The 14,158-nt window shown below is 36.1% G+C and overlaps 1 protein-coding gene across 6 annotated transcripts in view; it reads right to left on the reverse strand.

Moving 5' to 3' along the window:
• LOC130601147 (multidrug resistance-associated protein 1-like) overlaps nt 1-14,158 on the reverse strand; it is a 32,071-nt gene that overhangs the window by 15,483 nt on the left and 2,430 nt on the right. For 2 of the 6 annotated variants that reach the window (XM_057413021.1, XM_057413015.1), the window contains exons 3-14: nt 12,329-12,470; nt 10,783-10,940; nt 9,593-9,770; nt 7,900-8,154; nt 6,508-6,573; nt 5,788-5,925; nt 4,324-4,470; nt 3,720-3,804; nt 3,536-3,602; nt 2,733-2,859; nt 824-1,000; nt 143-310 (exon numbers count right to left, since the gene is read on the reverse strand). In XM_057413021.1, coding sequence (XP_057269004.1) covers nt 143-310; nt 824-1,000; nt 2,733-2,859; nt 3,536-3,602; nt 3,720-3,804; nt 4,324-4,470; nt 5,788-5,925; nt 6,508-6,573; nt 7,900-8,154; nt 9,593-9,770; nt 10,783-10,940; nt 12,329-12,470 — 1,708 coding nt within the window. The remainder of the gene's footprint in view (nt 1-142; nt 311-823; nt 1,001-2,732; nt 2,860-3,535; nt 3,603-3,719; nt 3,805-4,323; nt 4,471-5,787; nt 5,926-6,507; nt 6,574-7,899; nt 8,155-9,592; nt 9,771-10,782; nt 10,941-12,328; nt 12,471-14,158) is intronic. The other 4 variants (XM_057413019.1, XM_057413017.1, XM_057413020.1 and 1 more) reach the window with 4 other exon arrangements.

The raw sequence follows: 14,158 nt of genomic DNA on the forward strand, positions 1-14,158 counted from the left end.
TAGCCTCTTTATTGCAGAACAATTTTCATCGACACACTAGGTGCGAGATGACCTTCTGCAGAATGACTGAGACTTCTACTGTGTCCACTGTATTGTGCAAACCAATTCATCCCCAAATTGAAAGGAGGCCACCCTACTTTACCTTGCTTTTTAGGAGACCTGAAGGGCCAATTATCTTCTCAAAAAGGTGTTTCCCAACATGTACATCTACAGCAGACAGCGGGTCATCCAGAAGATACAGGTCAGCATTGCTGTACACAGCTCTAGCGAGACTCACTCTCTGCTTCTGCCCTCCACTTATATTGACACCCTAAGAAAGCAAAATAGTCCACATTTAAATATGAAATGCTAAAATGAAATACTGAGTGTATTACACTCCGTCTCATTAGTTTTTCAGATAAGCAAAGTAAATTTTATACTAGATATGAATATAGAAAGGTAAATGTGGATTTTCAAGTAATCAGAACAAAGTTTGAGCTCTGTTGACTAAATTCTCACTCCAAAATGGGTGAATGCAAGGTAGTTTGGAAAATTAAAAAAAAATACTTTTATTTACAGTCATACAGGAATTTTTACATTATAGAGGGAGCCCTCTGGGAACAGGGCAGGGCTGACTCAAACTTCTGCATACAAAAGAACCATTTTAAGTGTTCAGAGTTTGGACAAAACTTAGGTTCAAAGTAAGTAAGCTAAGTAAGGAGATGTGATAGATTTACTTGGCTGAGCACTGATTAAGTCATCAGTATAAATTATCAAATAGGTAATACATAAAAACATAAAAGCTGTAACTTATTGCATCATTTCTGACCCCTCAAATTCTCACCCTTTCTCCGATCTCTGTTTGGTCTCCATTCGGTAACTGTTCCAAATCTGGCAGTAAAGCACAGGACTCTAAAACAAGTTCATAGTATGGCCTATGTAGATTTGCACCAAACAGAATATTTTCCTGTAAAGTGCCATTTTGAATCCAAGCCGGCTGAGAAGCATAGGCCACTGAGCCCTAAAAAGAATTGGAAACAATTTGTTTACTCAGGCTGTGAACACAAAAAAAAAGGATTTAAAAATATGTTTGAAAATCCAGCTTTTCCTCAAAGTAACCAGTAACTACCTCCAAAATTATTAAGCTGTTTATATTATTAAACTGTTAACATTTTAATTAAGTCAGGTAATAAAAACAATCTGTTGAACAGTCCTGTATAACAGTTTGCCTGTAATTATTACAAGAGCACATGCTGTGAATAAACCCAACAAAGCTGGAACATATATTGAACAGCCTTTCAGGGAAAGATCTTGGTGACAAACAGGCATCTACTGTAAGATTTATATGCAGCAAAATGGGTCTGTATTAGGTATATATCAAAATACAGTTTGACTGTATTTTTATATTACATGCTGTGGAATGTGTCAGCATGAAATTAGAATTAGAAATCAAGGTTACAGGACAGGAACGATAACTGGAAATGCTCATAAATCTTTTCTTACATTCAGCTACATGCTCTGTTAAATTCTATTAATTTTACAACAAATTGATAGCATAGATACACTTGTTGGATATATGCCTTCCTTATAGATTTTACACAGCTAATCTTTTTCCCATTAATTACTACTTTCAGATTCAAAACACCTCAACTTCATATTTGTTCCCCACCCTGCAACAGAGACAGGATACTGTACTTGCTTTCCACAGGAGCGGATTCTTGTTCAACACTTATTTTCAAGGCTAGACACTTCTTTAACGGTGCCACATCCACTTGCAAGCAGATTAACTGATAGTGTGCTTATTCACTAATACTTACTGATTCAAGCACTGTAGTCTGTCATCAGAGGTTAACTTCCTCTGTATCTATAACCTATTGAAAACTTCCCTAAACTCTATTTTGCACTGGGGACTTTCATTGCTCTATGTAACTACAAGACAAGTTAAGCTACTGGGGTCCGTGTTGCTAGGAGAGCCAGCACCCTAATTCCATCTCTGCCTAAAGTTCAGCTTTAACCTCTGTTTCCATATCCTGTATCCACATCCTGTATTCTATTTCCTTATCCACATAAATCATTGCAAGAAAGTTGATCATCTTCTATATCAGCTTATAACTGCTCCGAGTGGGCCATGTTTGTACGTTCAAAACCAGCAAACATTAGAGACGGTTAGTCTCAATACGTGACTTAAACACTCATGATTTCTGCACTGAATTATATAGATTATAAAAAAAATGAAAATAGCTTTGCAATCATGTAGGTTGACAACAAAGCAAAATTGTTACATTATTAACAATAGAGACTGTAGTAACAGGACAAGGGGTAACGGGTTAAAACTTAAACAGGGGAAGTTTAGGTTGGATATAAGAAGGAAATTCTTTCCTGTTAGGGTGGTGAGGCACTGGAATGGGCTGCCCAGGGAGGTTGTGAATGCTCCATCCCTGGCAGTGCTCAAGGCCAGGCTGGACAAGGCCTTGGGTGATATGATTTAGCGTAGGGTGCCCCTGCCCGCGGCAGGGGGGTTGGAACTAGTTGATCTTAAGGTCCTTTCCAACCCTAACTATTCTATGATTCTATAACAAATGTCACTGTATTCTTACTTTTCTTTGAAGATTCAAGAAGCTGGAGCTACCTTTGCCAGTATTTTTACAACCATAAATAGCTGAGGAGGAAAAACCGCACTTTCAAAAGCAGTTCTGCTTAATTTAGGTATTGAAGAGTGGGCAGGGCAGGGGGACACAGACAGACAATCTTACTCTTCTCTGAGCTGTTCCTTCAAGCTTCTCCATTTCTCCAAGAACAGCAGAAAGAAAAGATGACTTTCCAGATCCAACCTTTCCCACAACAGCAACTAAAGAGCCTTCAGGAATCCTGACACTCAAGCTGGAAATATTGAGGAAGACAAATTAGTTACTCGCTTTGTAAACATTCCATCATGTATGAGTAGTGGTCACTGTGAGAAAGAAACAGTCTATTTTACCCTCAGAATGATGAGGAATTAGTACATCAGGTCGCATGTCTTTTGACTATGTACCTTTCAGAAACTTGCAATAATGGCTTTATATATAGATTGATTTGTCTGCAAGTTAAAAGACTGTGCTTTCATCTGGTCACAATGAAATCAACTGGAGACAGCCTAACCAAAGACTGGTTTTATCATATTATTCTCAGACCTGTAGTTTACGTTCTGTCTCGCTCTGACAATCAACTGCTAGACCTCTTAGGGAAAGAGAAATGGAGAGGCAGAGGGAGGAGGAGTGGGAGAGAGGAAGAGGAAAGGGAAGGGCACTGGCTTCCCATAGCACTTAATACAGTGCTATACTGGGAAACATGCACTTTTACATGGTTTCTCTTGGAGCATCAGGGACACCAGGTCAGATTTGACGTTCCAGAGCACACTGGTCACATGGGATGCTCTGGAAACAATAATTTATGTTATTTTTGGTATGTAACATCATGAACTAATCTGAATGAAAATGTATTAAACCTGAACAAAATCTCTATAAACATCACATTCTGCCAAAGGAGCTCATTAAAAAAACAGTGAGAAATACCTTACTTTTTTAAGATGGGCATGCCATTCTTTTCCCAGCTGAAAGAAGCACCAATAAACCCAACAGCATTATCTGTTGCAGTAAAGAAAAAGAGACCAAAGAATTGCTAATCCATCCCCTCAGTTGAGTTTCTTAATGATTATCCATATAAACTCATGACCAATTAAAAAAATAATAACTACTGCTTACTTCCACTGTAGTTTGTATTGACATCCTCAGGGTTAATATCCTCAGCACAGAGAAAATCCTCTAAACGGCTTAGAGAAACTTTGGTCTGCAAGATGAATAGGTAGGTAAATAGGTAGATAGGTAGATAGATTAGATATAATACAACATGCCTGTGCTTCCTTAAATTAAAATTAAAAACTTAATATTTTAATACTTTAAAGTTCTAGATAATATTCCTTGTCAAATATCTTCTATTTGAAGATAGACAAAAAAGGTGTTTAGGTATTTAAAAAAATATTTTCCTTAAAGTACTAAACAATCTAAAGTCAAAAAAGTGTATTTTTTTTCCTAAGGATCTACTGCTTTATAGTTATCAAGCAACAGAGCATGCTTGACATATCCAGTGTTAGAATTTATAGTTAATCCTTTAATTTTCTTTCTCCTTAAGACAGAAACATCCTTTAAACATCCTTTATGCTTCTCAATCCATAAAACTACTGTGCAGTTTCATGTCAACAAAATGTAACTTAAAATAAATAATGACTTAACCATTCCTAGAAACAGATGAAACATGACAAGAGTATAAACATCAACCTTTCATGGCACTTATTCATAGTATGTTTACCTGGGCAACAGCAGAGATCACAGACGGTAAATCAAACAAAGGCAGTCGTAAAATGTTAAATAAAGAAATAGATGTAAAAACCTTAGTTGCTGTTAAAACATTATCTTTGTCCAGATGAAAGAAGACTCCAAATGTAGCCAAGGAGACCTTTTAAACAAATGAAAGAAAATGACATATCCAGAAGCAAAATCATAGTTATACACATATACTATTTTTGTTTGCATTTGAAAGGTGCAGTATCCCATTTCTGCTCATGTATAAGCAGGAGCTCTGTAACTGCTGCACATGGAAATTATTGCATAGCTGCAATACTGATTGCAGGAATACCATCATTTTAGTAAGCAAAGGCCATGGCAACTGTCTTTGACCCAACCAGATAAATGTGAAACTATATGAAATAGCTTCCCCATCTCATCAAGTGTTTTCTTCATTTTTAAAACACGGTATTTCAGGAAATTCACCTTTTTATCTTTCTCTTGCTATTGCTATGATATTGGACATAAAATAGAATTATTTACTGCAGGGATTTTTATGTTGGACACTTGGAATTATTTTCAAGAATCTAGTCAGTAGTCGTCAGAGAATAAACTGGACTCTTACACAACAGACAGCCAAGCCTTCAGAATACCCAGAAAAGCCTACATTTAATAACCTGTCCTACGGATTCTTTTCTGCCTTTTGTTGAATTTCAGAGTCCTAAACTAAACTAGTTATAAAGTAGGAAGACTCCTAATAAAGTTCTAAATAAGAAGTTGATTACTTCACTGCATTTAATTCAACTTGTGAATTTTTCTCGCTCACTGCTTTAACTATTTCAATTGCTAGCAAGGTTACAGATTGAAGGATGGCCTTAATCCTCCCTTTCACTATTCCTAAGGAATATTCCTCTTCAGCTCTTACATACCATGCGTTAAGCACTAGAAGATGTCATTTTTTGTAACTGAAGTTAACGGTGGTCATTTATCCATAATGAAGTTTCCAGTTGGATCCATAGAATCATTTAGGTTGGAAAAGTCCTTTAAGATCATTGAGTCCAACTGTTAACCCAGCTCTGCCAAGTCCACCACCAACTATGTCCCTAAGTGCCATGTCTACACACCTTTTAAATACCTCCAGGCATGCTGAGCCTGTTCCAATGCTTGACAACCTTTCTGGTGAAGAAAATATCACTAATATCCAACCTAAACCTTCCCTGGAGCAACTCGAGTCCATTTCCTCTTGTCCTATCACTTGTTACTTGGGAAAAGAGACTGACCCTCACCTCACTACAACCCCTTTCAGGTAGTTTAGAGAGCAGTAAGATCCTGTCCCTCAAACCCTGGCATGCTGGACCCAGGCTTATCTCTAATGAGCTTGATTTTATCCCTTTCCCCCTTCAAGTTTAGTTTAAAGCTCTTTCAGTGACCCTTGCTACGGGAACCGGAGAAACAGACTTGCATGAATTAATATTTTTATAAAACAAACCATAAAAGGAATACACGTCAACGTTAGCATGGAGTAAGTCGTCAGATAACCTGAAGACTTCAAAACATCCACTTCACGTTCTCTAATGCTCATGACCTTCCTTTGATATGCAGGTTCCCATGCATAAAGTTTGAGAATCTAAACAAGCAAACAAACGTATCTTTATAAAACAAAACAACAGTGACCATGCTTCAGAAAATAAGCTAAAGCTCCAAATGTCATTTTCAAATAATCACCAATGCAAACTACAACAATTTGAATGTTTTACAAATGAAAGCAAGACCTGAGATAACTCTAAATTAGGTTGTTCTTATGGAAGATATACTCCCATTACTGTTACTTCTACAGAGCTCATCTTTTCCCGTATGTATCATAAACAATGAGATGGTTTATTTCAACACAGGTTAAACAACAAAAGTGAGCCAACTTTGTGAAGTGCTTTTCTTCTATACCAAAATTTCAGTCTGCCGAAGGTTTTCAGACATCTATTAATATATTTTACATTCTCATTAAAATGTGGTATTAAAAATAATGCATCATGAATAATAAGTTTTTCAAATCAAATTAAACCAGTAAATATTTCCAAAAGCACTTTCTCTGTAAATTTTTTTCACTGTTAACTGAAATGTTACTCATAAAACCTAGGGCTTTTTAAATAACTTACTCTCTGTCTTTGCAACCTAACTGAAAACCCCAAACTCTTGTTAGTTGTTGCATTACCTTTATGCCATGTAACATTTCACTTAATAGCTTGACTCGCTGATCTGAATTCTTCATTTGGCTTTTCTGGTTAAAAGACAGCAATGTTTACATTTTTCAGTGAGCAAAAGAAAATGGAGAGTAAAATATTCAGTGTTCTATAGGCAATAAATACCTTTTTTGCTTTTTTTACCTTGCTAAAAACACACTAGAACAGCAGTTATACCATTTTCAGATACATACGTAGTATAAGGAAATAATTAGTCAGGTAAAGCATTAGATACATTAAAATAACATTTTAACAATATAGTATAACACTATATACACACAAACATGAGTATATATGTAACGCTATATGGATATAAACCACTGAATACATATATATGCATATATACAGAGGTTAGGAAGAAAGCTTCCTTTGTTACTGAAGAATACATTGTTACTGAAAGAACCAGCCAAAGAAACACAGAAATTCTTCTTACTCCTATGCTACACTCAGACTCTTCTGCATCTCACATTTCTATAATACTAATTAGCAGCCTCTTTAATGTTTTGTGTCTTATTCAAATACAACAAGTTGCAAACTTTTAGACAGAATTATTTAATTGCCTTTTGTATTTCTTCTCTCTCTCTCATATCACAGTAGGGATCTAAGTGCATGTATAGCTGTAACAGCTCATCTGCAAAAGAGGTGAGAGTGTTTTCTTGTTTTTTCTATGTTTCTAAACTGTCACAGCCTTACAAAAGAATTAATGGAGACCCAGAGTCGCTACTGCATGTTGTGTCACCAAAGGCAGAATAAGAAAAGAGATAAATAATTGCCTTGATAGCAATTATGAAACAAAACTTAGGGTTTTAGTTTTGTGATTTTTTTTCCAATTGGACCTCACAGAAATAGAAGTATTAACAGGCAATATAGTGCCAAGAGAACTGTAGCATCAGAGAAGCAGAAAGGAAATCAGAACACATGCAGTACCTCTATGGGAATTCCCATCTCAAGAGAATGTGATAAATTCGAGTGAGCAGCTTAGCCTGAATAATAAAAGTAGAAGAGGGCCATAATCCTACAAAAATCCCTTATTTAATAGAATTAACTCATGTAATATGCAAAACCACAGTCGTTTCCTAAATGAATCACACAGTAATTTTTACTAATACAAAATTATTGTTTCAGGATAATGGAAATACAGGTTTCCAAACTAAATACTACTTTAGCTATCAAACATATGGCATAACTCCAGTTATGCTTTCCTCCAGTGAAAAACAGCTGCAGCTTGGCTTTGCTTATTTGTTTGGAGTTTGATTTAGATATACCTATAGTATTCTTACACATGCATAATTTGTACACACACCCCTTCATTTCTATATTATGACAACTTGATCTCTCTTACTATGCTTATTTAAATAGCTCACCTTCAGTCTTTTTACTTTGGCTGCAATGAGCGCATTTATAGGTATAACCAAAAGAAGCAGTGCAACACCTGCTAGGACTGAGGGGCCAAGTTCTTTCCAGAGAAAGACAACAGCCATGATGATCTGAAAAGGTGCTGACCACAAGAGGTTGAGGTTTACAGCCATTTCCATGAGTTGCTGAGTATCTGCTGACATCAGGTTAACAATTTCCCCAGTTGTATAGTTTCGTCGTGAGGAATTTGCTAAAGTTAAAGCCTGCAACCAGAAAATGGAGGTCACAATCAAAACTCAACAATTTTGATAGGTTTAGCTGCCCAGCAGAAGCTAAGAACACAGTAATTAGAGCAAAGCTGAACTCTGAAACAAGACTTGCAACTTTTTATAAGAGGAACATGGCATAAAGAGGGCTAAGAAAGCCTCATCTTTGGCCTTGCTTAGAACCTCCTAGTGCAGGAACCAGAAACAGCAGGCTTCACAAGCAGCACATGTATAATCTCAGTGTGTCAGGCAGGTAACACATGTTCCATGTGTATCAGGACTGATACCCAATCACATGCACATGCTCTCTCTCCCTCTGCGCATTACTGCCTCATATTTTTCTACTATACCACCTGAAAATCCTGCATATACCAAGACAGGGCTGCAGCTGCTCACTCCAGAATCCATCCCACGTGCAAAGCACAACCTGACCCAGCATTCACTAATCAACTCTACTCAGAGAGAGGAAGCAGCTCTATCTCTATCCTATAGCTGTGAAAACTTGCCCAGGAGACATGCCCACCCCAGCTGGAGACTCTCTTCTGCTGTTCTTGATCTGATCTACTGACACACCTCGATATGCGACTTGAGAGAATGAAGTCCTTTCTTTAACTGATTTGCAACTTGTAAGTAAAATTTTGTGTAGTGATTCAGAACATACCTGAGAAGCCTATGTCAAAAGACTGTTTTGGCTCTCTTGAGAAAAGAGACTATATTTTATATTAACAAAGATGGTAATTTATTTCAGAACTGGATTATTTTTTTACTTCCTTAACTTGTGCCTGATAGCTAAATACTGCAGTAAAAATGCCAATGTGTTATGGCTGCCACCTCAGCATTTCTTATTAAAGGTGGGATAAGTTATAGATAGGTTTCCACAGCAGTTAGTCATCCTCTAAACACCTGAAAAACAATTAACCTACAGGGTATTCAACTCAGCAGAAAATCAGTTTTACTAAAATCGGGGGTGGTGGAGGGGTGTGTATATTCAATCTCCAAAGGAGACAATATAGCAAACTTCAGCTTCTCACATTCACTACTACTGTACAGTAAAAACAGTTACCACTTACACCCTTGCTTTTTCCTGGACATCCAACCTATAAAGTCTTCTCAGTTCATTCAGTAAATACAGGAGATTGATCCATAACCAAAGTAGGAAGAGATCAGTTTCTACATACTGCCCAAGTATTATGCCTGTACAGGTGGCTGACAAAAGTATGTAATTTCAGGATTAGAGTCTCCCAATAGAAATGCTGCTGAAACTCTAGATTATTATAAATAAATAATCATCAGAATACACAAAGTCAATCTGCTGTAGCCTGTCACCAGTGTATAACATCCTGGGTTTTGATCGTGCTGGCAGAGCACATTGTCTTTTAACACTCTGTGTTTTATTTTAGCCTTTGTTTTCAAAGAAAAGTGAAAACATGATTACCTTTTTATACATCAGGCCAACAACTGCAGTCTTGATTTTGACTGCAGTAAGCATGTTATTACGTTGGTATAACTGATGGAGAAGAGTTTGTGAGAGAACCACAAAAAACAGGGCAATAGCCAAACCATATCCACTCCCATATGAAGTTGGATGATCTTCACTGACCACTATCATTGCTCTGAAAACAAAGGCAAAAAGATGCATTTTGCGTATTAAAACAACTATAAAAGTTCAATAAGATGAAATACTGGAAACCTGTTTAACTAAGTCCATTTTGGATTTAGATATGGTGACAGGTCACAAAGAAATACTATGTTATAAAGAAGGCAGGTCCTATCTGTGTTTTCCAATCTGTTAGCTTAGAAACAATTCTCAAATGCTATTTTGGCCATGAATGTGCTGTTACTGACATCCCTGACAATGGTGTATAAATAAATAATGGCATAAAAGAAAAAAAAAAAACAGAATACAATTAGATATTTGTACTTAGAAAGGTTGCAGCTATCAGCCATGAAAGTGAGAGAGGAAAAAAAATCTACAGGAAAATTCTTATTTTTGTGTTCGTAAAAGGTTATCTTAAATAACCAGCAACCGGGATGTCTTCAGACAGATTTTATAGCTAAAGATTTTGTTCAAGATTACGTTGACTCAGATTTTGGAGATTAACAATAATTCTTTTCCTTATAAACACACAGGTATTTGATAAATTCTTCACACCTCTGTGGTAAGCACGATTTCAAAAACCACTTCCACCAGCCTCGTGATGCCAACATGATAACAACAGTCACTGCAGTTTCACATTAAATGCTGAAGCTGTAGATATTATTATATATTTCGGTTTGTGGGTTTTTTCAACAGAGATGGAAAAATATTGTTGAAGAAGCAGAGAAGTTAAATAACTTGGTGCTTCATTTTTTCTTAACATCTTATTGGAAATATATTAAATACTTAAAAACAATATTGTGGAATTGAAGCTCTACTGGTTTCATCTCAGTCCTTTGGCTAAGAGATTCCTCATCTCCTTGAGCTTTCCCTCAGTAGATCATTTTCAGATAATCACAGGATTGGGGAGCAAACAAAATCTTTACACACCTAAGATGTTCCTTGGTTTGCTTTTGATATTAGAAACCCTTTAGCTTTATTATTGCTGTTACTTTCTGATCATAAAGTGAAACATAATAAAAACTTACTTCATTAATTGCGGACTCATGAAAGCCAGAATGTCGGCTGTAACTTTCAGAAATGAAACTTTAATCAATACACATTTAAATGTTTGCCATAATGACCAAATCAAAGATGGTTTATGGAAACTTGTTTTCTTAAACAGCAGTCTTTTGATATAAGAAGCCTGAAAGATTACAAAAATATGCTTAGAATTAAGAGAAAAAGTATTTTTGAACTTTATCCGTATTTATAAATATAAAATAAGTAATATCAAGTCCATCTAAAGCCATCACTGTACTTATGATCTTAAAAAGAGCATTTCCTACAGTTAAAAGAAAAGCTTTCATGTAAGAAATGAAGTCTGGTTTTATTTAGCCTAGCCAGCGGTTTTTCAAGGCATGATAAATGTAATTTCTAGAATTGCCCAATCATCCACATAAATAATTAGAAAATAATTTAATCCTCAAATGATTATCACAGGTCAAAAAAAGTATCATAAAAGCTGAGCTAAGCTTCAAAATCAATGCATTAATATTTGTAGCAGGCTCACAGCAACTTTGTATTTAAGGCTGAATAACCCTTCCACTCCTTCAGAATATTTTCAGTTGCCAAGTGACTATTTTTTGTTCAGTTTGAATGTACCTCAAGCAATTGCAAACATTCTAATGAGGGCTAAAAAAAAAAGAGTCAGCCTTTCTTAATTAACATAGTGATGAAGGACAGATTATTTGAATAATAAAACCAGTATCTGAATGGAAAAAATATCCCTATTGAAAAACACTTTTGAATGCTTTGGTAGAAAAGGTTTTGGTGTGTACAAACCATCACTGGAAGAAAGGACAAATCTACAAATAGCTAAGAAAAACACTGAAGAGATAAAGTAAGGTCAGACTCTGCAGAAGCCCTCTTCTTTGTATTGAAAAACAAAAGCTACACTCTTACTGGACTTACAGGTTAGGTTCTCTCTCATGAACTTCCTAACATTACAGAGCTCCTAGTGTACTTTAACTACAACAACCAAATAGTAACTGTGACTGAAACTTTCAAGGGTTTACATGAAAATCACATAGAATACTTCAGGCAAAAACAAACAAACGAAATATCTGTAAAACTCACTATTGTTAAAATTAAAGAAAACTGAAGCCTGTTTTGTGTGTTCTATAAGCCAGGGCATCTACTGATAAGCAGCTATCTTATCAGTAGACAGACTTTCAGGTAGATTTCTATTCTACCTGAAATAGAGATGCAAAGATAAGACAGAAACAGACAAGTTCAGAGAGAAATTAATTGGACAGTTGTGACAAAGATGGCAATTAATCAACAAAGTATATTCCACATCCCTTAAAGTGTTAAAATATAACATATGATCTTTGTAAGAGGTAAATTTGAACTTAAAACAATTTAGAAAAATCTAATAGCCACACCAGAGATCCCTGATCACGACACTGAATGGCCTTTGTGATCTACAGAATAGAGAGGCTGTTCAATAAGTAAGGTTCTAGAAATCTTCTCCAACTTCTAGACTCCATACATTCAGAAAAGAATATTGCCTATTGTCAGAGTTGTAGCTACCATTGATCCTGTGGTGGACTTCTGGATTTCTTTTCTCCATTGCTTTTCAAAGTTAGGACACACGGTGTATGGTGAATCTCCTTCATTCAGTTCAAACAGGTCATACCTTTCCAATGGCTTCTTATAGCCTATAGATATTAATCTGAAAGAAACAAACTAATTTAGACAGCATGAAATACAGCAGACAAAACCAGCAGAACTACTAACTGAAAAAAACTAATGATACAATTTAATTCATATAAATAAACTCCATAATCATAATCAAAAATCCTATAAATGGTACAGACTAAATAGTGGAACATATTCACAGTCACCTTACATAGACTAAAATTGACTTGAAGTAAGAAGAGCCTAAGCAGATGGCCACATCTGAAAAGCAAATTCTCAGGAACCTCTGTAACCCAGAATATCTACATTTCTGATCCCATATTTCTTTATAGGAAAATATACTATTTCATAAACAAATGTGTAGCATCCTTACCAACTTACCGTTGTAATCTGGAATGAAATACCTTTTTTGTCACAGGACTACATTACCATAGAATCATTTATGTTGGAAAAGACCCTTAGAATCATTGAGTCAGACAGTTAACCTAACACTAAGTCTACCACTAAACCATGTCTCTAAGTGCCATATGTCTTTTAAATACCCCAGGGACAGTGACTCATTAAGTTGCAACTCTGCTTTAACCAAGGTAGCAACATTAAACTAGTGGGTTTCAGCACAAGCAAACTGGAAGTTTCTTTACAGCAGATCTTTAGCTGTTAAAATTTTAACAAAGGGATTTTACCCACTTAAGGGGGTAAGATGTGGGGAAAATTCAAAAGGATTAATGTTGACAACATCTTCTAACTTAAAGGAAGTCCCAGACAAGAGACACATGTATAGACAGTGGAGTGTGTCTCCTCTCAGTGGCAGCTCTACTGCTTTCAAGCTGCTGGAGATCTCCCTCCCTGAGAACCGCAACACAAGTGCAGCACCTGTCTTCAGTGTGCATTTCCAGTGTATTACTCCAGTGCCAGTCAGTGCCAGTGCTGGCCTTGGGGCTAACGTAGATATCATTGTGTTTATCACAGGACAGAAAATAAAGACTCAGAGACACTTTTCTGGAGGTTGTAAAATTCTGGCAGGGATAGACCTCACTGTCCAAGGGCCATCCAAACATCTACTGAACCTGCAACATTAATACAAAGTAAATTTCCCTTATGCCTGATAAATTAAGGCAAAAATAACACAGCTTCTCCCTGACAGTTACAGCTCTTGAAACATAAGGAAAGCAGACTAAGAGGTACCGGAGGGGAACTGTTGTTTAAGAATTCTGCATAACTCATCTCAATCCTAAAACTCGCTGCTGCCAGAGGATAAACAGGTCTAACAAATGCCATCTACAGATTGCCTGAATTCTAAAGAAAAATTGTATACCACTATGGATTTAATATGTAACACTTATTTGAGACTGATTCACTTAGATTGTAAGCACTCAAGGTGAGTATAAGACATAACTTATTGTGTTTGCTTGTGATTGGAGTGAAAAGATATAACTAATGTTCACAACATTAGTTTAATCGCATTCAGTTATTTCATAGCTAAATAAGCTCTTGCTGAGCAGAACTTATATGCTTTTTTCCCCTCTTATCTTTCGTTGAACATTGGGAAATTGGTTAAAACATACAAAGGATTGAATAGCTTGAACATTTGGGTGAGTACTTTGACATAACGAATACATAAATGTCATATAGAAGTCCTGCATTCAGAACACTTAATAACAGTCTAGAAAACCTGAAAATTTGTATTAGTGTACTTATTGTATTTAAGGTGCAGAAAGAGAG

Source organism: Pezoporus wallicus, unplaced genomic scaffold (genome assembly GCF_028554395.1).
Source record: "Pezoporus wallicus isolate ANWC-B61680 ecotype Strahan unplaced genomic scaffold, APGP_CSIRO_Pwel_v1 contig_6484, whole genome shotgun sequence".
NCBI classification, from domain to species: Eukaryota; Metazoa; Chordata; class Aves; order Psittaciformes; family Psittacidae; genus Pezoporus; species Pezoporus wallicus.